The sequence below is a fragment of the Protopterus annectens genome, chromosome 1.part1 (genome assembly GCF_019279795.1).
Source record: "Protopterus annectens isolate FY-2018-M chromosome 1.part1, PAN1.0, whole genome shotgun sequence".
Taxonomy (NCBI): domain Eukaryota; kingdom Metazoa; phylum Chordata; order Ceratodontiformes; family Protopteridae; genus Protopterus; species Protopterus annectens.
The window spans coordinates 421354434-421376916 of record NC_056726.1 but is presented as its reverse complement, the minus strand read 5'-3'; the positions used below and the strand labels follow the sequence as shown (position 1 = coordinate 421376916).

General features: G+C 42.3%; 1 protein-coding gene across 2 annotated transcripts in view; it reads left to right on the top strand.

The window, feature by feature from the left end:
• The first annotated feature begins 258 nt into the window (after positions 1 to 258).
• Positions 259 to 22483, top strand: part of NHSL1 (NHS like 1) — an 829440-nt gene continuing 807215 nt past the window's right edge. The window contains exon 1 of one of the 2 annotated variants that reach the window (XM_044075526.1): positions 259 to 1430. In XM_044075526.1, coding sequence (XP_043931461.1) covers positions 1223 to 1430 — 208 coding nt within the window. In that variant the 5' untranslated portion in view covers positions 259 to 1222. The remainder of the gene's footprint in view (positions 1431 to 22483) is intronic. The other variant, XM_044075534.1, reaches the window with a different exon arrangement.

Below are 22483 nucleotides of genomic sequence, written 5' to 3'. Positions count from 1 at the left end.
ACTGAATGAACGTGTTCCATTGAAACCAGCAGTATTAAATTATTTACAAGAGATGGCAGGTGGCACACCCTTTATGATTTTTTTCTTCTCCTTTTTTTATTACTTCATTTGTATGACAAGGAGTCAAAGGTCATTTCAGTGTGGCTTTCTAATTCACAGTGTAATCTGATAGCATGCTGCTGTGTGTGTGTTTTTTTCCCTATCTCTTAATGAGCCCATAATTGCATGCAGTTCTGTTTCGCTGTGAAGATGAAATCAGTGCACCGGCTTCTGACAAGATACAGACACTCGCTAGGGTGGCTGCCTTCTGAGCAAACCTGGCCAGTAGGACTCTGACATGTGGATATTTTGCTCCTCTTCCTGCTACTGTATTTTTGACGGTAGAGGTTCTTGCTACTCCTTTGCATCTCCTTGTCTGTTTTTTTTTCTTTATTTCCTAGTCCTGAAGTTTCTAATACTGGTATTTTTTGTCTGTGGTGCCAAAAAGGAGGAGTTAAGCAGGTCACTTGCCATGCCTTCAGGAGCTGATCGACTTTCACAGTATGCTGTCCAAGTAATCCTAACCCACAGCCACAGAGACAGTCTAAACATGAGCAGGTGTCCCTAATGCAGCTTTTAGCAAGAGACAGGATCAGCCGGTAAAAACAAGACAATCGGTACTGACTCGAACAGTAGTGACAAAAATCCTTGGATTGAGGAACACATGCACTTTCTTGGTTGCCTGGCAAGACCACCTTTATTAGCTTTGGACTGCTGCTCTTACTGACCAACTGTTTGCAAAGTGTTTAGGAGTTTGTGGATACTGATGTAAACAGGAAATCGTTATCTCCAGCTGCTAACGTTGCTGTTTGCAAAAGGACGACACAATGTCTGTGCACTGCTGTGTTTAGGAGAGACCTATGCTGTTGACAAACGTGGGATGAAAAGACACTTGAATTAACTTTCTTGTAAGTTTCTCTTATTGCCTACTGCTGCACTTTGTGTTGTGTCATTTCATCACAGAAGAACCCATTGAGATGTTTGTTTGCTCTAACTACAGTAACCTTTTGATCTGACAAGCAGGAGGTAAAAAAAACAACAGCCGAAAAGAATTAGATGCTGGAAAAGATACAGCATGAGGTGACGGAAGTCAGAACTGGGCTGTCACTTTGTGAGCAGTTAAGTTTGAGAAAGGTTGACAAAAGGACGGTGGTGTGTATTAAGTAACTAATGTGTATAAGAAATGAAGAAGGAACACTCCTGTGAGTCTTTCAGGAAGGTGCAGAAGTCTAGTTCAATACCCCGTCCCCTCAGCTGGTTTAATTTTTCTACTCTAACAAAGCAAACCAAAAGGCTGTTTCGTAGTGATGGGGAACTTTCGTCATCTGCACGGAGACAACAAGAGGAGGCTGATGTTATTAACTGGTCCCATCTGGCCCATCAGGGCAAAGGTATGTCTCATTGTTCATTTTTTTATGACATGGGGAATTCTTAATGAAAGATTTCAGACTCTGTGCAAAAGGTAAAGTGAAATGAGTCAGTCCTCAGCACTGGTCATATTCCATAAAGTCATCAAGGAAACTTATCTGTTTGAAAATCAGTGATAACTTTAATAGCTTTACACTGTCAACAATGTATACTTTCTGACTGACTGGTAAGGCATATGCCAACATTCCCCGTTTTGGTTTCTTTATGTTGCTTTTTTTGCTATACTATTTTCCATTTCACTGATCTCAACAACAGAGGCAGTCCTCTACTGTTCTTAGACATTATTTTCACTCTGCTGAAGAAATGGATTTTTTTTTTTGAGGCTGTCACATACTGGGTCCTGTTCAGTAAAACAAAAGTATAGCCCCGGACTGAACTTATCCACATTAAGCTCCTTTATAAAGCATGTAACAGGAGAGTCCTTCACCACTCAGTGAATAAAAGCATTGCTTTTCTTCACACATCTTGCATAAGGACTTCTCTTTCAGGCAGCGAGGCAGTCATTTTGTCAAGGATTCCTGCTCCGGAATCTGTATAATACTGGTCTTGAGCAAACTGCAGTTTTGTGACCTAAACATTGTTGCAATCTTCTGTTGTTCGGTAGTTACTTTAAACTCACAGTTAGAAGTTAAGGATTTTGCTTTGTTTTTCTCAAATATATATATTTTTCTGTCTTGGATACTCATACAGCCCATAAAGATCTCCCTCGTAGCCACCCCTTTGACCCACTCATTACCACTGATGAAAGCCCAATAGCCAATTCATGTGAAGCAAAAGTCAAGTGGTCAGGAACAGAGCTGTCATCTGCATGGAGGACTGGTAGGTTTTTTTTTCCCTTCCAAAGAGCTCCTGCTTCCCACAGTATCTACATCAAGCTCTACCATGGCTGCATCCCCAGAGAACATGTATGTCTTTTTACACACATGCCCTTCCCTGGCTTCAGGTGCTTCTTGTAGTACATTGGCAACATGTGCCAAGCAGATCCATGCTGTGTTGGTGAAGCCAGCTAGTATTCCCTGTAGGTGTCACCCAAGAGGCTAGCCAGAACTGCCTCCCTTCCCCCAGACTGGGTAAGTCGACAAGGAATGCTGACTCCCATCCTTTTTTGGTCCGTTTTCTCCAAGTCCCATACAGCTAATTAAAGAAACGTTTCCATGGTCACAGTCAGGGTCATCTTGCTGTACCATGAGACTGAGATTTCCCCCAAAATATTCTTGCTTCCCTTAATGATACACAGTGTATGCCAGCAGAAGAATCTTTTGAGCTTTTTCAGAGCATTACATAATACTACCTGATATATTTTATTGACTGACTCACTGATTTATTTTTTCCCCCAGGCATTTTTTGTTGCTTTGCCTGCTGACCATCAAGCCTCACCGTACTGAACTTAAGCCCCTCCTGTAACCATGAGGGCAAGAACTATTCAGAGGGGCTGTCATGGTTGTTTGTGCTATCACTGGCATCCTAACTATTGAGGCATTTCTGAGGACCCTGTCCCCACCCCTGGCTGGTAGGACATGCAGTCTATGTCATTGTTGAGGCTGTCAACACCTTCCACATATGGGTGTTTGCTTTTGCATGCCCACTACGAAGGCTACCACCAAGTGGTGGCTTGCTAAACTAAACACCCACCAAATGCCCTGTTTGATTCCCTCATTTACCTACCATGTGATACTGAGCAAGTCACTTAACCAGATAATGCTTTGGGGCAACTGGAAATTTGGGCCAGTTTGGTCCCCTGGAATTGTGGCATTTTGTTGCCTACTGAATCTCTCCTTAATCCCCCATGATGGACAAGCTTATTTTTCCCTGCCAACTTCATCAGCATGTTATGCCATTACTCAAACTCTGCTCACCTGTGCAGTAGTCAGGGCTTTCTTCTTCTACAAAGTAGAGCTGCCAATGGCCTCAGTGCATTTTGGCAGTTGTTGTATGCTCTACCAAAGCAGTGCTGCTCCATTTTCAGTGGTGTGTTAGAAATAAGTTTACCAGATATACAAAAGTTGGCAACTGAAGATGAAGCGCTAGACCCCAAGTGTACCAGATATGGGCAGCATGTTGGCTCAGTAGTTAAGATTTCTGCCTCACACTACCGGGATTCAGGGTTCAATCCTGATCCTACGTCACTGTCTCTGTGGAGGTTACAAGTTCTCCCTGTGTATGCAAGGGTTATCTCAAAATGCTGGCTTCCTCCCACCATCAAAAAACACGTGGCTTGACTGGCTTCTGTAAACCTCCCATACATGTATTTCATTTATACTTGCCCTTGTGGCCTGGATTGTGGCTGAAATGGGACAGAGAAGGACTGTTTCTCCTATCCAGTTAAGAATTTAATAAAATAAATATGCAAAGCAGTGTATAATGCAGTTGCATTGCTTGGGGTCACTGTGTTTAGGGAAGGGAGATGGATAAATAAATAAAGATACATATAGTAGTTGAGGAGGTACATACATTTTCAGCCTTTGGTACCCTGCACTTCTGCAGAATCACCTTCTGGTCCTTGCACTGTGTCCAAACATTTTGTCTCAATGCCTGCAGCAAACTGATGTAATAGCATGTGACTGAGCTCCAGTGCTTGCTCCCCTGAAATCCCTCTGTTTTCCAGTGCTGCTCCACCTTTCCTGCCATTTAAGTATATTCCTATTTCTGCCTTGTCCAGTGTTGAACTGGTCTATAATCACCATTTGCAGTCACCCACTCACCTCACACAGGAAATGTCTTTAGATGCAGCACAGGTATGACACCATAAATCCAAAGCGAAAGCTTCTTGCACAACAAACAGTTTTTCCTTTGGCTGTCAGTGAATTGACATGACTCTTGAATCATTTTTAGGCATGATACTATGATACAGTAAAACAAGAGCTAATACATCTGGAAACAGTTGTTAGCAGAGTATTCTTTCTTTTGATTTTGAGAGATCTGAGAGATGCAACTGAAGCAGTAAAATAGCTACATAGTATACAGAAATTGATTCAGACACTTGTGGAACATATGTGGAGCATTATTAGCAGTAAGTGCTCTGTGGGCCATCTAATTCATACACACTGTATTTTGTGGTTACATTCTGTAGCAGTAGTGCGCCTTTGAAATGTAAAGGTAGTGCCACATCTGGAACCTGTGACAACTGTACCACGAGTGCAAGTACTCAGGAATAGGTAACACAGTTTTAACAGAAACATTACTGGTAACAGTAAGCAAGCTGTACCATGAGTGCAAGTACTCAGGAATAGGTAGCACAGTTTTAACAGAAACATTACTAGTAAGCAAGCTGTACCACGAGTGCAAGTACTCAGGAATAGGTAACACAGTTTTAACAGAAACATTACTGGTAACAGTAAGCAAGCTGTACCATGAGTGCAAGTACTCAGGAATAGGTAACACAGTTTTAACAGAAACATTACTGGTAACAGTAAGCAAGCTGTACCACGAGTGCAAGTACTCAGGAATAGGTAACACAGTTTTAACAGAAACATTACTGGTAACAGTAAGCAAGCTGTACCACGAGTGCAAGTACTCAGGAATAGGTAACACAGTTTTAACAGAAACATTACTGGTAACAGTAAGCAAGCTGTACCATGAGTGCAAGTACTCAGGAATAGGTAACACAGTTTTAACAGAAACATTACTGGTAACAGTAAGCAAGCTGTACCATGAGTGCAAGTACTCAGGAATAGGTAACACAGTTTTAACAAAAACATTACTGGTAACAGTAAGCAAGCTGTACCACGAGTGCAAGTACTCAGAAATAGGTAACACAGTTTTAACAGAAACATTACTGGTAACAGTAAGCAAGCTGTACCACGAGTGCAAGTACTCAGAAATAGGTAACACAGTTTTAACAGAAACATTACTGGTAACAGTAAGCAAGCTGTACCACGAGTGCAAGTACTCAGAAATAGGTAACACAGTTTTAACAGAAACATTACTGGTAACAGTAAGCAAGCTGTACCACGAGTGCAAGTACTCAGGAATAGGTAACACAGTTTTAACAAAAACATTACTGGTAACAGTAAGCAAGCTGTGCAAGTACTCAGAAATAGGTAAGACAGTTTTAACAAAAACATTACTGGTAACAGTAAGCAAGCTGTACCACGAGTGCAAGTACTCAGAAATAGGTAACACAGTTTTAACAGAAACATTACTGGTAACAGTAAGCAAGCTGTACCACGAGTGCAAGTACTCAGGAATAGGTAACACAGTTTTAACAGAAACATTACTGGTAACAGTAAGCAAGCTGTACCACGAGTGCAAGTACTCAGAAATAGGTAACACAGTTTTAACAGAAACATTACTGGTAACAGTAAGCAAGCTGTACCACGAGTGCAAGTACTCAGAAATAGGTAACACAGTTTTAACAGAAACATTACTGGTAACAGTAAGCAAGCTGTACCACGAGTGCAAGTACTCAGGAATAGGTAACACAGTTTTAACAAAAACATTACTGGTAACAGTAAGCAAGCTGTACCACGAGTGCAAGTACTCAGGAATAGGTAACACAGTTTTAACAAAAACATTACTGGTAACAGTAAGCAAGCTGTACCACGAGTGCAAGTACTCAGAAATAGGTAAGACAGTTTTAACAAAAACATTACTGGTAACAGTAAGCAAGCTGTACCACGAGTGCAAGTACCCAGAAATAGGTAACACAGTTTTAACAGAAACATTACTGGTAACAGTAAGCAAGCTGTACCACGAGTGCAAGTACTCAGGAATAGGTAACACAGTTTTAACAGAAACATTACTGGTAACAGTAAGCAAGCTGTACCACGAGTGCAAGTACTCAGGAATAGGTAACACAGTTTTAACAGAAACATTACTGGTAACAGTAAGCAAGCTGTACCACGAGTGCAAGTACTCAGAAATAGGTAACACAGTTTTAACAGAAACATTACTGGTAACAGTAAGCAAGCTGTACCACGAGTGCAAGTACTCAGGAATAGGTAACCCAGTTTTAACAAAAACATTACTGGTAACAGTAAGCATGAGTATGTCTTCTAGTAGCACAGGATACAAGCAAAGAATTTGGCTAACAACATGAAGAACTTGATTTAAATTCAATTTGTGTAAACCTGCATAAGTCACTTAAAGTCTTTGTACTTCTGCACCATTTTGGGCCTGTTGTAACAACAGGATTTAGTAAACATAGAAATTATCCATATGCACAGTTATGGTTTGTTGTAATAGTTAATTAGTTAAATTACATGATGAATCAGGGTTACCAATCCACGCTCCACATTACTGCTGATATCCTTCTGTTCATATGCTACAGTATTCATAACATGAGGAACTCCGCCCCCAGCTGACTCGCATGTCTGGCCAGTATACAAAAGTCTTAATGCTCCTGTAAGGTACGTGTGATGCCGCACATCAGCTAACGAATGTCGGCCATAAAGAAACATTGGGTGTAAAGTGAACATCAGCATGTACCCACCTCAGAACTTTTCTGGCGCCTGTCTGATTGCCTGCTCTGGTTATCACTCACCAGATAAGTCGTGAACTTTGGTTCAGATAAGTACCCCCTTGGGTTTTTTTTTTTTTTAATTTTGGCTACAGTATTGTGTTTAGTGATTACATGTCAACTAGGAAGGGCAAGTGTCAATGTGGAAGGCAGATTCCACATAAGGATTCACATGAGGTCTGCTTGTTTTGCTTTGGCCCAGACCCCAACCACACCACCTGTGCTAACTGCAAGGCCTTTGTCCCCAAAATCCTTTGCAGTAGTCTAGCTTCAATTAAACTATATCTGGAGAATCGGTGCCTTAACCATTTAGTGCAAGATATGGAGGCAGCATCAGGCCCTTCAGATGAGCCGCAACCTAAAAAGGTCAAGGAGTCTTGGCCTAATCTTCCTGCTGCTCCCTCTCTTTCAGGAGTCCCTCCCAGGGCCGATGTGAGTCCAGAGGCTGTCCTGGAATTGGTAGACATTCCTTTGATGGTACCAGGGCAGAAGCCATGAAGGACTCTGCTAGCACATCCATGAGGGATTCACAGGCGTCCGATTCAGGCGTCCAATTCAGGTGTGGGAGGGGGTATTTCTGAAGGTCTATGTAGTGTCACCCAACTCATCATGTGGGAGGATGTGCCTATGGACATTGTGGAGTGGAGGCCGATGTCTGGCCCATCCACCTTCCACCACATGGAAGCTCCTAAAAAGAAAAAACTTAAATCAAAACATGTTTCGCTGGTTCCCCAGAATCAAGCACCAGATTGTCAGGCCTTTTCCCAAGGCCTCTTCAATGCCTTTATGGCTGTGTCAGACCTCTGCTCCTTCCACCCCTTCCCCTGCTTTTCCTCCTTCTACTCCTTTAAAGAGGACCACTGAGATATTTCTTCAGATGAGGAAGAATTGTCAGTGGACAAATCCCTGGCTTATTCAACCCAAATTCCTTCTCCTTTGGGTTAAGCCTCCCAAGAAGAGGAATCTAATGGCACGGATTCCCCTGGGAAGGATATGTCCTATGGGGAAACTATTTTGAAGATGAAAGACTTCTTCAAGTGGGACTGTTGCCAAGTGTCTGACATACAGAAGAGGTATTGTGACCTCCTCCAGACGGACTCTCCTTCTCCATCTGCCATTCCCCATGTATTACCGGCCTTCTTAGATGCCTTCACAGCTGCTTCTAAATGCCCCGATTCCCAGCCTCCAGCTCCCAAGTGCCCAGATAGATTTTATAAGGTGCCTGATGAGACCAAATTCCTCTTTAAAAGTTTCTTCTGCAGACCCAGCTACTATATCAGTTTCAGCAGACAAAGCATCCAAATTATTACCTTCCACCTCATTGCTTCCCTCGGATAAAGAGAACAAAGTCATGGAGAGACTAGGGGAAAAAGTATATACCTCTGCTACTTTGGCCTTCAGGGCAATTAATTATCAGATACATATAGCCAAATACTCTCTAGGTCTCTTATCAGATGCAAGAAAACTCCTTTCTGAGCTCCCTGACTCTCCAACCAAGACTAAACTGTCCTCCATTCTCAATTCCTCTGCCCAGGTTACAGGACACTCCATCAAGTGCAGTTATGATGCCATGGAGATGTCAGCCAGGGCAGCTGTTTCTGGGTATGTTCTGAGGAGGTATTCATGGCTCAGGCTTCAACCCTTGCCTGATGACATTAAAGCCAAGCTAATGGATGCCCCTGTGGGCAACAAAGCCCTGTTTGGTGACTCGGCTGCAGAACTTTTTAAATCACTTCAAGAAAAGGGCAAGGATCTCCAGGATCTAAAGCATAGCATTGTTCCCCTGTTCTCAGGTTCCAGAGGAATTATCCTACCAAAACCACCTTAGTTAGAAAGCCAGCTAGGCCCCCTTCCACCAAAGGAAAGAGGGACTCAAGTAACAACCCCCTTCTAAGTCTGCTTCCTCCACCCCCTCTCAGAAATACCCTTTTCAGGTCAAGTCAGGTAATCTGTGACTACCTGCCTCCAGACCCATCTACTCCTTTCTCTTTGCCTCTCTCTCTTTCTCACCCTGCTTGTAATCAGATAACCCAGGACACTTGGGTCCTTTCCATCATCTAATGAGGATATGTCATGGTTTGGGAAACTCTTCCCTCATTTAGGGGAAAAGGGTTTTACTCCAGGATGATTTTGGTTCCCAGGAAGGATGGCCCCTGGAGGCCCATTCTGGACCTTTCTCATTTAAATACCTTTCTGAAAGTCCCCACCTTTCATATTCTGGCTTTGCGCACCCTTCTGCCACTCAATTCCTCCCCAGGCCTTTATGGTGTCATTAGATATCAAAGATGCCTATCTTTATATCTCCATTCACCTACGGTTCAGGACATTCTTTCACTTTTCTGTTGCTTCCTCACATTTTCAGTTCTGTGCTTTGGTCTGTCTGTGGCACTGAGGGTCTTCACAAAATGTTTAGCTCAGGCTACAAAGAATACAGATTTATCCCTACCTAGATGACGTTCTCCTCCTCCAGGCCCCATCCCCAGACATCCTTCAGGAGAATCTGTCCTTCACAATGTCTCTCCTGGAGAGTCTAGGTTTCACAGTCAACTATCATAAATGTACTCTGACTCCTTCCCAAGTCCACATTATTCTTGGTTGTAGGATTCAAACAGATAGGATTCTAGCCTCTTTACCTCCAGAAAAGGTCCTGTCCCTTACTTCCTATTTCCAGAACTTTTTGCCCCTTCAATCTCTGACTACCAGGGATGTTCTACACCTCCTGGGGTTCATGGCCTTAATGATTCCCATGCTTCCCTTAGCCAAGTTGCACATGAGAAAGTTCCAGTGATTTTTTAGGACGGTTTGGATAAAATGCTCCCACCCTCTGGATTTTGTCATTCCACTCCTGCCTTGCTTGAAAAGGGAGTTATACTGGTGGATTCGTCAGGTGGCAAGGAATCTAGGTCTACACCTACAATCACCTCTTCCCACTCAGGATCTGTACATGGATACTTCAGATACAGGATGGGGTGCAACATTGGAATCTTGGAAGGTCAGTGATGTCTGGTCTCCAACTCAAACAAAGGAGTACATTAACATAAAAGAAATGTGAGCCTTGATTTTTGCCCTCAAAATCTTCCATGTCCATGCTTTCCCCAGGGATTCTAAGTTGGTTCACAGACAACACCACAGTCCTCTGGTATGTCAGCAAACAGGGAGTGAAAATGTTTTACCTCCTGTGCAGACTGGCTTTGCAAAGTGAAGTTTCTGTCTAGGCTGTTTACATTCCTTCAACTCAGAATCCGGTGGCAGACACACTCTGCAGATCCATGACTCAGTCCCATGAATGGATGTTACGCAGGGATGTGTTTCTGGATCTGGTCCAGCGATGGGGTACACCTCAGATCTCTTTGCCTCCCCCATGAACAGATAACTTCCCAAATGTTGTTCCAGAATCCCTCATCCCTTGGCATGGAAGGTGGGTGCTCTATCATTTTTTAGAAGGGGATGTTTCTGTATGCATTCTCCCTTTCCCACTTCTCCAAAAGGTCCTGCTGAAAATTCAGTGGGAACAACCAGAAATCTTGCTGGTGACCCCCTTTTTGCAAAGAGAGCATTGGTCCCCCCTCCTCCTGCATTCAACCAAGGGCAATCACCACAGGTTACCCCACAGGATGGACCTGCTCACACAGGACAAGGGAACTCCACTGCATCCACAGATATCAACTCTAAACCTGACCCTGTGGATGATCGGATTGTATTTCCCTTTAGACACTTTTTTATGAGGATGTCCTTCAAGTTCTACAGGAGGCCAGAAAACTCACTACTAGGAAATCCATTATTTCCAAATGGAAGAGGTTTTCCATCTGGTGTCTCCGAAAGGATTTACAACCACTGTTAGTGGATGTCCCAGTGGTTTTGTCCTATCTATATGAATTGATGAGGAGTGGGCTGTCTTACTCTTCAGTTAAAGCCCATCTTTCTGCTATATCTGCATGTCTGCCCATGTCTCTACCTTTAGCTTCTAGGTTGGAAGTTAAACTGTTCCTAAAAGGTGTCCTTCAAATTAGACCACGAAGGAAATTAGTTCCTCTCTTTGGGATCTTGATTTTGTTCTGGAGAAACTTACCTTGGCCCCCATTTGAGCCAACAAGTTCCTCTTTCCTGCAACGTTGCACATGGAAAACTGTCCTTCTCATGACAATTACTTCTGCCAGAAGGGTCTCTAAGTTAGAAGCCCTAATGTCTGCCGCCCCCTTCACAGTCTTCCACAAGGATAGGGTTTCTGTATGCACTAATCCCTCCTTTATGCCCAAGGTAGTTAATAAGTTATCCCTCAATCAGTCTGTCAACCTTCCAACCTTTTTTCCTTCTCCTCGATCCTCCAGTGAGAGGATTCTACATGCTTTAGATGTGCACAGGCAACTCAGATACTACCTGAACAAAACTAATTCTGTACGCAAGTCTGAATGCCTGTTTGTCTCCCATCACCCAAGGGCTCTGGGTCTACCTGTTTCCAAGCAAACTATCTCCTCTTGAATTTCTAAAGCTATTTTGTTCTGTTACTTAGCCAATGGAAAGAGCATTTCTTCTCCTGTGAGTGCAGATTCTACTAGGGCAGTGTCCTCCTCTGGAGCCTTCTTTAAAGGCTTGGACACTTGCTACATCCTAGAGGCAGCTACTTGGTCCTCTGTTCATACTTTTGCTAAACACTATAAACTAGATTTCATCTCCAGGTCCAGGGCTGGGTTTGCCAGAGCTATTCTGCATGGGTTTGTGGAAAATTGTTTTGCTCCTCCACTCAGTTCTTCCTCTGCATGAGCTTTGGCACTCTTCCTCATGTTATGAATACTGCAGCATATGAATAGAAGGAGATAGAATAGTTGTGTAAAATCTTACCATAACCATAAATGTCTTTCTCTTCTATATGCTGCAGAATTACTTTCTCCTACTGCCTTCCCCCTGATACTTGCCTGGTCCCTGGTGGCATGTTTTCCTCACCTAAAATCAGGCTGGTGCTTTGCAGCATTCAGTTCTGAGGTTGATACGTGCTGACTACTGCTTTATACCTGGTTCGCTAGCTGATGTGCAGCGTCACACGTACCTTACAATAGCATTAAGACTTTGGTATACTGTCCAGACGTATGAGGCAGTCAGGGGTTGACTCCCGCATGTTATGAATACTGCAGTATATAAAAGAGAAGAACATTTATGGTTATGGTAAGATTTTACACAATTATTCTTTCCTCTGAGGTCATCACTTTATACATACTGCAGCCACATGTATGCTTTTGCTGAACTTAACCTGTAATTAAAAGGTTATTCATAGACCGACCTGTGAAACACTGAAACTTTGAGGTACATCAACCAGATCTTTACATCAGCTCTGTGCTTTGCCCTTTGGTCTGTCTGTGGCACCGAGGGTCTTCACAAAATGTTTAGCTCAGACTACAAAGAATACAGATTTATCCCTACCTAGATGACCTCCTCCTCCAGGCCCCATCCCCACACATCCTTCAGGAGAATCTGTCCTGCACAATGTCTCTCCTGGAGAGTCTAGGTTTCACCGTCAACTATCATAAATGTACTCTGACACCTTTCCAAGACCACATTATTCTTGGCTGCAGGAATATAACAGATAGGATTGTAGCCTCTTTACCTCCAGAAAAGGTCCTGTCCCATACTTCCTGTTTCCAGGACTTTTTACCCCTTCAATCTCTGACTACCAGGGATGTTCTATGCCTTTTGGGGTTCATGGCCTTAATGATTCCCATGCTTCCCTTAGCCAAGTTGCACATGAGAAAGTTCCAGTGGTTTTTGAGGACAGTTTGGATAAAACACTCCCACCCTCTGGACTTTGTCATTCCACTCCTGCCTTGCTTGAAAAGGGAGTTACACTGGTGGATTCTTCAGGTGGCAAGGAATCTAGGTCTACCCCTACAACCACCTCTTCCCACTCAGGATCTGTACAGGGATGCTTCAGATACAGGATGGGGTGCAACATTGGAATCTTGGAAGGTCAGAGATGTCTGGTCTCCAACTCAAACAAAGGAGTACATTAACATAAAAGAAATGCTAGCCTTGATTTTTGCCCTCAAAATCTTTCTTGTCCATGCTTTCCCCAGGGGTTCTAAGTTGGTTCACCGACAACACCACAGTCCTCTGGTACGTCAGCAAACAGGGAGTGAAAAAGTTTTACCTCATGTGCAGACTGGCTTTACAGGCCTGGGAACTAGCTTTGCAAAGTGAAGTTTCTGTCTAGGCTATTTACATTCCTTCAACTCAGAATCTGGTGGCAGACACACTCAGCAGATCCACGACTCAATGCCATGAATGGATGTTACTCAGGGATGTGTTTCTGGATCTGGTCCATCAATGGGGTACACCACAGATCTCTTTGCCTCCCCCATGAATAGACAACTTCCCAAATGTTGTTACAGAATCCCTCATCCATTGGCATGGAAGGTGGATGCTCTATCATTTTTTTAGAAGGAGATGTTTCTGTATGCATTCTCCCTTTCCCACTTCTTCAAAAGGTCCTGCTGAAAATTCAATGGGAACAACCAGAAATCTTGCTGGTGACCCCCTTTTTGCAAAGAGAGCATTGGTCCCCCTCCTCCTGTATTCAGCCAAGGGCAATCACCACAGGTTACCCCACAGGATGGACCTGCTCACACAGGATAAGGGAACTCTACTGCATCCACAGATATCAACTCTAAACCTGACCCTGTGGATGATGGGATTTTATTTCCCTTCAGACACTTTTTTTTTATGAGGACATCCTTCAAGTTCTGCAGGAGGCCAGAAAACCCACTACTAGGAAATCCTTTATTTACAAATGGAAGAGGTTTTCCATCTGGTGTCTCAGAAAGGATTTACAACCACTGTTAGTAGATGTCCCAGTGGTTTTGTTATATCTATATGAATTGATGAGGAGTGGGCTGTCTTACTCTTCAGTTAAAGCCCATCTTTCTGCTATATCTGCATGTCTGCCCATGTCTCTACCTTTAGCTTCTAGATTGGAAGTTAAACTGTTCCTAAAAGGTGTCCTTCAAATTAGACCACCAAGGAAACCAGTTCCTCTCCTTGGGATCTTGATTTTGTTCTGGAGAAACTTACCTTGGCCCCCAATTGAGCCAACAAGTTCCTCTTTCCTGCAACGTTGCACATGGAAAACTGTCCTTCTCATGACAATTACTTCTGCCAGAAGGGTCTCTAAGTTAGAAGCCCTAATGTCTGCCGCCCCCTTCACAGTCTTCCACAAGGATAGGGTTTCTGTATGCACTAATCCCTCCTTTATGCCCAAGATAGTTAATAAGTTATCCCTGTAGATAGTTAATAAGTTATTCTGTACGCAAGTCTGAATGCCTGTTTGTCTCCCATCACCCAAGGGCCCTGGGTCTACCTGTTTCCAAGCAAACTATCTCCTCTTGGTTTTCTAAAGCTATTTTGTTCTGTTACTTAGCCAATGGAAAGAGCATTTCTTCTCCTGTGAGTGCAGATTCTACTAGGGCAGTGTCCTCCTCTGGAGCCTTCTTTAAAGGCTTGGACACTTGCAATTTCCTAGAGGCAGCTACTTGGTCCTCTGTTCATACTTTTGCTGAACACTATAAACTAGATTTCATCTCCAGGTCCAGGGCTGGGTTTGCCAGAGCTATTCTGCATGGGTTTGTGGAAAATTGTTTTGCTCCTCCACTCAATTCTTCCTTTGCATGAGCTTTGGCACTCTTCCTCATGTTATGAATACTGCAGCATATGAATAGAAGGAGATAGAATAGTTGTGTAAAATCTTACCATAACCATAAATGTCTTTCTCTTCTATATGCTGCAGAATTACTTTCTCCTACTGCCTTCCCCCTGATACTTGCCTGGTCCCTGGTGGCATGTTTTCCTCACCTAAAATCAGGCTGGTGCTTTGCAGCATTCAGTTCTGAGGTTGATACGTGCTGACTACCGCTTTATACCTGCTGTCTCTTTATGGCCAATGTTCGCTAGCTGATATGCACGTACCTTACAGTAGCATTAAGACTTTGGTATACTGTCCAGAGTCAGTCGGGGGTTGACTCCCGCATGTTATGAATACTGCAGTATATAAAAGAGAAGAACATTTATGGTTATGGTAAGATTTTACACACTTATTCTTTCCTCTGAGGTCATCACTTTATACATACTGCAGCCACATTTATGCTTTTGCTGAACTTAACCTGTAATTAAAAGGTTATTCATAGACCGACCTGTGAAACACCGAAACTTTGAGGTACATCAAGCTGCTACGATTTGTGTTTTCATTCTTTTCCACATTGCTATTGTTACTTGCCTGTGGTTCTGTACTTGGTTCCCCTTTAACTCTGCACACTACTGCTACAAAGCTTAGTCATTTGTTTGTGTACAGAACCCATATCTATTCTGAAGAAGTCTCAATAGAGCCCTGTTGAGGCTGTCTTTTATACTTTTGTACTTGTCAACTACAGCTTTGTGTTGGTACCTTTTCTTAAACAACAGAGTGATTTTCAGCTGGGTTGTGTCCCTGCAAGAGTGAGAATTGTAATGATTTTGTCTCCATTTGATGTATTACTGTTTGACTATTGCCTGCCCTCCGTACCTTTTACATATAAACGGATAGATGGCAGACTTCATTTTTTGGGGGATATATAGAATGTTGTGTTGCATACTACATTGGAATCACTGGATATTGTGTTTGTATAAAAAAAAAAAAAAAAAAAGTTTTCACCAAGACACTTTCTTCATCTCTAGTACTCCACAGACCTGATTCCTGTGGGTGGATATTTTGGTAAGATCACACTGTGTCATTATGTTAAGGGCAGAAAAGTATTTATAGCAAAAGTAGGTAGGTGTTCTGCTGCCTGAAACTCCCTGTCCATGGAAGATCAGATTCTGTTGTTTTTCTCCCAGTATTTGATGAGAATAGAAATGTTTCCCTAAAACTTCATCATTGCCTTATCAACGCACACGCACTCTTGGTAGTTTGAAAGCGCTTGATGGTTGTGCATAGCCAGTCTCCTTCAGAAAGATTGAAAGTCAGCAGTTTTGACTGTTTTATAATGAGATAAGACTCCTGGCAAATTCTTCTCATTTCTTTTTGTTCCAGTTTGCACAATTATCAAAGAAGACTGACATAGGTGTGGCCTCTGAAGACATTGGTTTATTTGGGCTTTCACTCTGAAGCAGGTTGTAGGAAGCACCGGGTTTTGGCTGTGAGACAAAACATCAGAGAAATGCTGGTATAAAAGAAATTAAAATGAAAAAAAAAAGTAGACGCAGCAGTTGCTTAAGGCATCCACGTAGTTTCACATTGCGAAACAGTTTTACCTTCTGCTTCATGAAGATAGCTATTCTCCATCATTTTTGACTGGTGCATCCAGGATATTTGCACAGGTGGTCAGTGCAGTCTGCCGTGTGAAACCACTCACTGTAATTCTGTAGAATAAGCTGATCTGATATTACATATACATTAATTATAATTTTCCTCGAAGAGATGCACATACCTCTCAATTGTCCAGAATTTAGCAGAATGTCCAGATTTGTTTGTCCCATATTTTTGGTCTATTCCTCCTAAAATTTGTGGTTTTCAGGTAAACCATTGAGAACTGAAGTTATAAATAATAACAGGCATTCAAGTTTCAGATTTCATATCCTTCAAAAAAACCCTGCTAAATCTAAACATGTTGTTCTAACAACTTTGTGTTTATAAGAGCAATACTTAAAATGTGCCCTCCCCCATTATTTTTAGCTTTGTTCAGAAGTCTTCCCCTAAGATGTTGAAAATTATAATTACATATACACTGATGTGGTTTGTCTTGAGTGAAATTTCACTTTTGTGGCTTCTTCTTTCCTTTTCCCTGTAGGTGGGCATTGTCCACCTTCCTTCCCCATAGTTATGCCTCTTTAGTAAGGTTAGAGTAAGTGTTTGTTATTCATGGATACAGGTATTAACATATAATTTAGAACTACTAAGAGTATAAATGATGAAGTTTGAGTGGTATTTATTTAATGTTAATTTGTTATTCTTTTTTAAGGTTCTTTTAAAGAAACAGTAAGTTGCTAGGAGATTTGTACTGAAATGCAGTGCACACCCAAACTCTTCCTTTAGTGTTTTCTTTAATGCATCCTCAGCTAGTTGTAATGACAGTGACAGATTTAGATAGGCCTTTGTCGGTCAGTGTTGTAAACCAAATGCATACTCTAGATATGCTCTGTGTGTCCTAGATATCCTGTACCACAGTGCAAGATAATAATATATTAACATTAAACACATAAGGTATAATACAGATGCACACAGATCAAGCCATTAAAACACTGTTACTGCTGTAAGGCTGTAGCGCACTAGAAATGTTAAGTTCTCAGGTGTGCATTCAGGTGTGCTAATTATTACACACATTCCTGTTTTACCCATTTCTTAGAAAGTGAGCCCACTGAGCACAGCTGCCTTTTTATATAAGGGTGAGTGACTCAGGAACAATTTCTTTAGCATCCCATACCGATGGTCAGCATTTGGAAATACATTAGCTGGTCAAGTATATTCAGACTGAGGTGTGAAGTCATCCGCTTGTAGTTGGAGTCCATAAGGCAGTAAGCCCATGTCCACAGCTCAGCAGTGGAGCCTAAATGGTGGATCTTTAGATGTTGCCATACAACTGAACTTCTTCCCAAGTGCTGTGTACAAGGAGCAGTGTTAGCTAGCTATCTGTACAGCAACTTAGTTTTGTCTTAATAGTCCCAAAATGGATATTCTGGGCAAAAAAATATGTTGGCTCTTCTTTTTTTTCTTCTGTGCCCCTTCTACTTCCTTATTTCCAGCGACACCAGTGTCCACCATCCATCATCAGCTCTGTCAGCCTGTCCTAGTGCCCTGAACTATCTCCATTCTAAGGGTAGGGCCAGGGCAAAACCTAAGGGCATTCTGAGTAATTGTACTGTTGAATGTTTTTACCAGGGGATTTTTTTTTCATTCATGACCTACCCCTTGGTTTACTCCTCCTCCCTTGCATTCACCTTTTATAGCCAAACTCAATTCCCCACTTTCAACCATTCCTACGTACAGGGAACACTTAGATGAATGTCCTACACCCTGTGATAGGCACGCCCATACCTCCTTGCCAGTGCCTCAGATGCCAATGAGTCACTATTCAAAACCAGGTCACCTGGGCCATAGGTATGGATTTATTCCTCTACACTGTGGAACTGGGATTTATTCCTCTACACAGTGCCACTGGGATTCAGATTTATTCCTCTACACAGGGGCACTGGGATTTATTCCTCTATACAGGGGCACTGGCTTTGGATCTTCTTGTTTAGCTCCATGGCTGTGAAGTAATCAATGATGGTATATTTGTTATGCTCACATGCACTTCGCATCAGTGCGTTCTGTTTGAATTTATACTTTTAGCTTGCAGGTGACAGAGGCTGCCCATGTTCAGTAACCTTGTGCCACATATCTGTGTTGATATGTTCTTGTACTGATGTGCCACAGATTTCAAGAAGTGTTGCAGTGGGACTCAATATCAGGGATTGCAGACACCAGTGCCAGAGTTCCAGCAGCTGTGGGTCATATGCAGATTGCTAATGCAAGATTGTACAATGACCAAATGTGTGGATAGAAGAAGACGGCATCTTGCAGCTCTAAGCATGCCACGTACCATATTTTTTTCAGGTGAGCAACTGTGCAGATCTTCCTGAACCAGGTGTACAACTCACTGTCTGTATCAGAGTTAGACTGGAACAGTAAGTGGAATGCATCAGCAATCCTTCAGCATAAAAACAATGGCTATCTCTCCACTGCTACTTTCCTAGACCTATCTAAAGCATTTGACATGGTCCTACACAAACAACTTAACTCTGTCCTCAATAACCTATCCTTCTCACAATCAGTCACCAACTGGTTTCAGTGTTACCTGTTTGACTGCCAACAATCCGTTGTATGGCAGAATGACATATCTCCCCAACTACCTGTCTCCATAGGGGTTCCCCAAGGATCCATCCTTGGACCCCTACTCTTCTCTGTTTTCACTAATAATCTAGCCTCTGCCGCCACACATGGCACACTCATACAATACGCAGATGACTCAACCATCATCTGCTCAGCCCAGTCCCTACCCAAACTGCAAAATCTCACACAGGAAGCCTTTTCCTCTGTTGAAACTTGGTTATCCGATGCCCAATTAATACTCAACCCAAACAAAACTAAACTACTCATCTTCCAACCGACCAAACATACTCAAAACAACTCTCAGTTTAACATCACAGCAAAAGACAACACCACTGTATATCCAACTGAACACACCAAATTGCTAGGAGTGGAAATAGACAATAAACTAAAATTTGACATTTACGTATCCATGACCATAAAAAAGTCCACAAAAAACTAGGAGCGTTATACAGAAATAAGCAACTTCTCACCAAAGCAGCAAAGATTTCAATAGCAAATTCCCACCTTATCTCCACCCTACTTTATGCCTCTCCAATATATACCAACCTAAGGCAATGCAATATAAACAAGCTAGAGACCTGCTACAACAAAATCGCCTTCGCCACAGGGGCATCCTACCATAGTCACCACTGTCTCTCACTTGCTGAACTGGGCTGGCTTGAACTCGCTCACCTCCTTCAATGGTATCAATTCTCACTCGTCCACAAACTAGTAAGCCATCCACTAAATGTCCCATCCATCCAGAATCTACTCCAACCCTATCACACCACCAGACCACTAAGATCCAGCAACAAAAATCACTTGCAGATCACTAAAGCCAATAACTCTGCTGGTGAAGCACTATTCTCTTGCACCATAGCCAGATTATGGAACTCCCTCCCACCCACAATTACCTCCATACCATCATGCACCCACTTCAGAACTTTACTAAAAGTGCACCTAAAAACATGCTGGCTATGCCCTTGCAACTCCCACTCTAATATCACCCACCCCATCCAACCACTACCTTTCTTTCCACTCCACTAACTACATTGGTTATAGCAAGCTCAGATGCTCATAAGCCTAGTACTTATTATACAGCAGGAACTTCTTATTGTAACATTTGTTAATGCCTGTTATATACTTCACAGATAAAGATTCTAGTTGTCTACTGATGTACTATGTTCTTCATCTGTAAATATGTTGTAAGCAATTGCTATGTAAATCGTTAATCGCTATGTAATCCAATGTAACTACTGTCTGTTTATTTTAACTGTGGAGCTTTTCTCCCCAGGCCTCTGCTGAAAATGGACCTACATCCAGTCGGACACTCCCGGTCAACAAATATAAATAAATAAATAAATAATAAATAAATGTTGTCTTTGAGTAGGCAAGCTAAGGTGAGGGGCTCTTTTTATTTCTAACTGGACATCAGGCTGCATTATATAGTTGATGCCAAGTCCATGGTCCTGAAATTATCTCCACATAATTTGTGGCAAGTGTTGGGAGCACCTTTTCACTTCAGTTACTCTGTGAAATGCATCTGCACAATATCCTTACCTACCTTCTCAGAAATTGAGCAAGATGTACCGTATCTGATGCCCCATATGCGCTCCCTCTGCAGTGCTGAGCCTTTTATGGAATTTCAGACCATAATACTCCTTTGTCTTCCTAGTGTTCCATATGTATTTTTGGGGAGCATAGCAGGCATTGATGGAACTTCCTAGGAACCAAATTACACTTGCTTGACACACTGTTCATGGGTGAGGCAGGTGCAACTCTGTGAGTCAGCACCTCTAGTTCTGTTGTTAGTCTATTCATTCCAATAGACGTGTGCCTCACAAAAACAGGTAGACTCTTTCAGTTGTAAACACTCTGCATTGCTGATAGACAGGCTTTTTATGGTGTGCTTAACAGGAGGTGCTGTTAACTTCCTTTTATGTTAGATTATCTGCAGAGGAGAGAGGTTTGATGAAACATGCTGCGGAATTTCATGGAAAGTGGGTGCTGTCCAAGCACAGAAAGGCATTAGCTAGTATGCCGTCCTTCACTTTAAAATGTTCTGTTCCTCTGTACATTATACACCACAACATGTAGGACCTACAGTTCTGTGTTGCATTGTCATTCCAACTGTAAATAACCATATTCTAAATAAAAAGCTTTGTAAAAATACTGTTTGTCTTTTAATGAGCTTGTCTGTCAGTGATGTCAGTCTAAGGATAGCATGGGGTACAACCATAGACTTTAATGTGCGCACTGTAGTGCATGCACAGGCCCGTCCATTAAAGACTAAAGACTGATTCCCACATTATTCCTAGTGTGACATCACTGAGGGATAAAAGAGAAATATGTTTATCTATCCTGAATAAAAAGTTTACAAAGCTTTTCATTAAGAAATGACCCACATGATATTGGTATGATGGGGTGAAAAATGCATCACAGCACTTAAGTTGCAAAGTACTGCAATGTATATGTAAACTGCAGTGGAGCACTTTAAGCTCAAACCTTTACAGTGTTTAGGTCATGGTGGTGGGATGTGTTCTTCTGTAGCTCCCCTCATCATTCTTTGGGAATGTGATAGCATGCACACAAGATACATTTACCCATTTCTGGTGTGGTACCAGCGCTATTTTCCACTAGTCCTTCTCAGTGTAGTACAGAAAGCCTTCAGTTGTAGACATGTCCTTCTTCTTTTGGCTGTGAACAGTGTCATACTTCTGGGCAGTCTGGCTGGACACAGTGTATTCACAGTGATTCTCTTGTATCTGTGTCTGATGGTCTTTATAAAGGTCAGTGATTCAGAGATGTACACCCAGTATTACTAGCTCTATATTGATGATACCCCGTTCTGCTCATATACCTGTGTGTCTGTGGGCATACGTATGGTGGTAACACTTATATGTATTCAACGCGTTTCATTATAGGCAACTGTTTTCTGATGGGGACGGGGTCTTTGTGTCCATATTGGCAATTATTTCTGGTTCCATACATAGCTTTGTGCATGCATTTGGTCCCTTGTGATTTCTGTTTGTGCACCAGTGTGTTCATTCCTCAGAATGTGTATTCACTTAATGAATATCGGACAAAGTAGTTCTGGCATTGTCAACCATCAGGAGGAATCCTTCTCATTGAAGTGCTTTACCCACAGTTGCAGAGCATGCAGTTGGAGACACTGATGTAATCCCATGACTACTGGATGAAGCTTATTAGCAGCTCATTACGTTAATTCTGTGTGGTGTACATATTATGTAACTTAGACAAAGGGAAAACTTTGTTACTTGTTGCATTCTACCTGTGCTTTCCTGTGTTAGTATCTCAGACACACACACACACACACACACACACACACACACACACACACACACACACACACACACACTAACTCAGATTACTGAGTGCTTTTTGATGTACTTGATAAATGTGATACAGGAAGAAAGAATACATAAATATGAGCACAGAGAAAGAAGGAGGAACACTATTCTAATTCCATAACCTGTAACTGCACTTCCCAGAAGTTATGAAAAAAGTCAATGAAACTACAGTGCAGCGAATATTGAACCTCACTGTTCTCCTTTATTTTTGTCCAAAGGCAAGCCCACTGCACCCCCCCCCCCACACACACACACACGCACGCACATCCTGCTATTCATACTTACTAACTCTTGAGACTGCTATACCTGAAAGAAACAGGA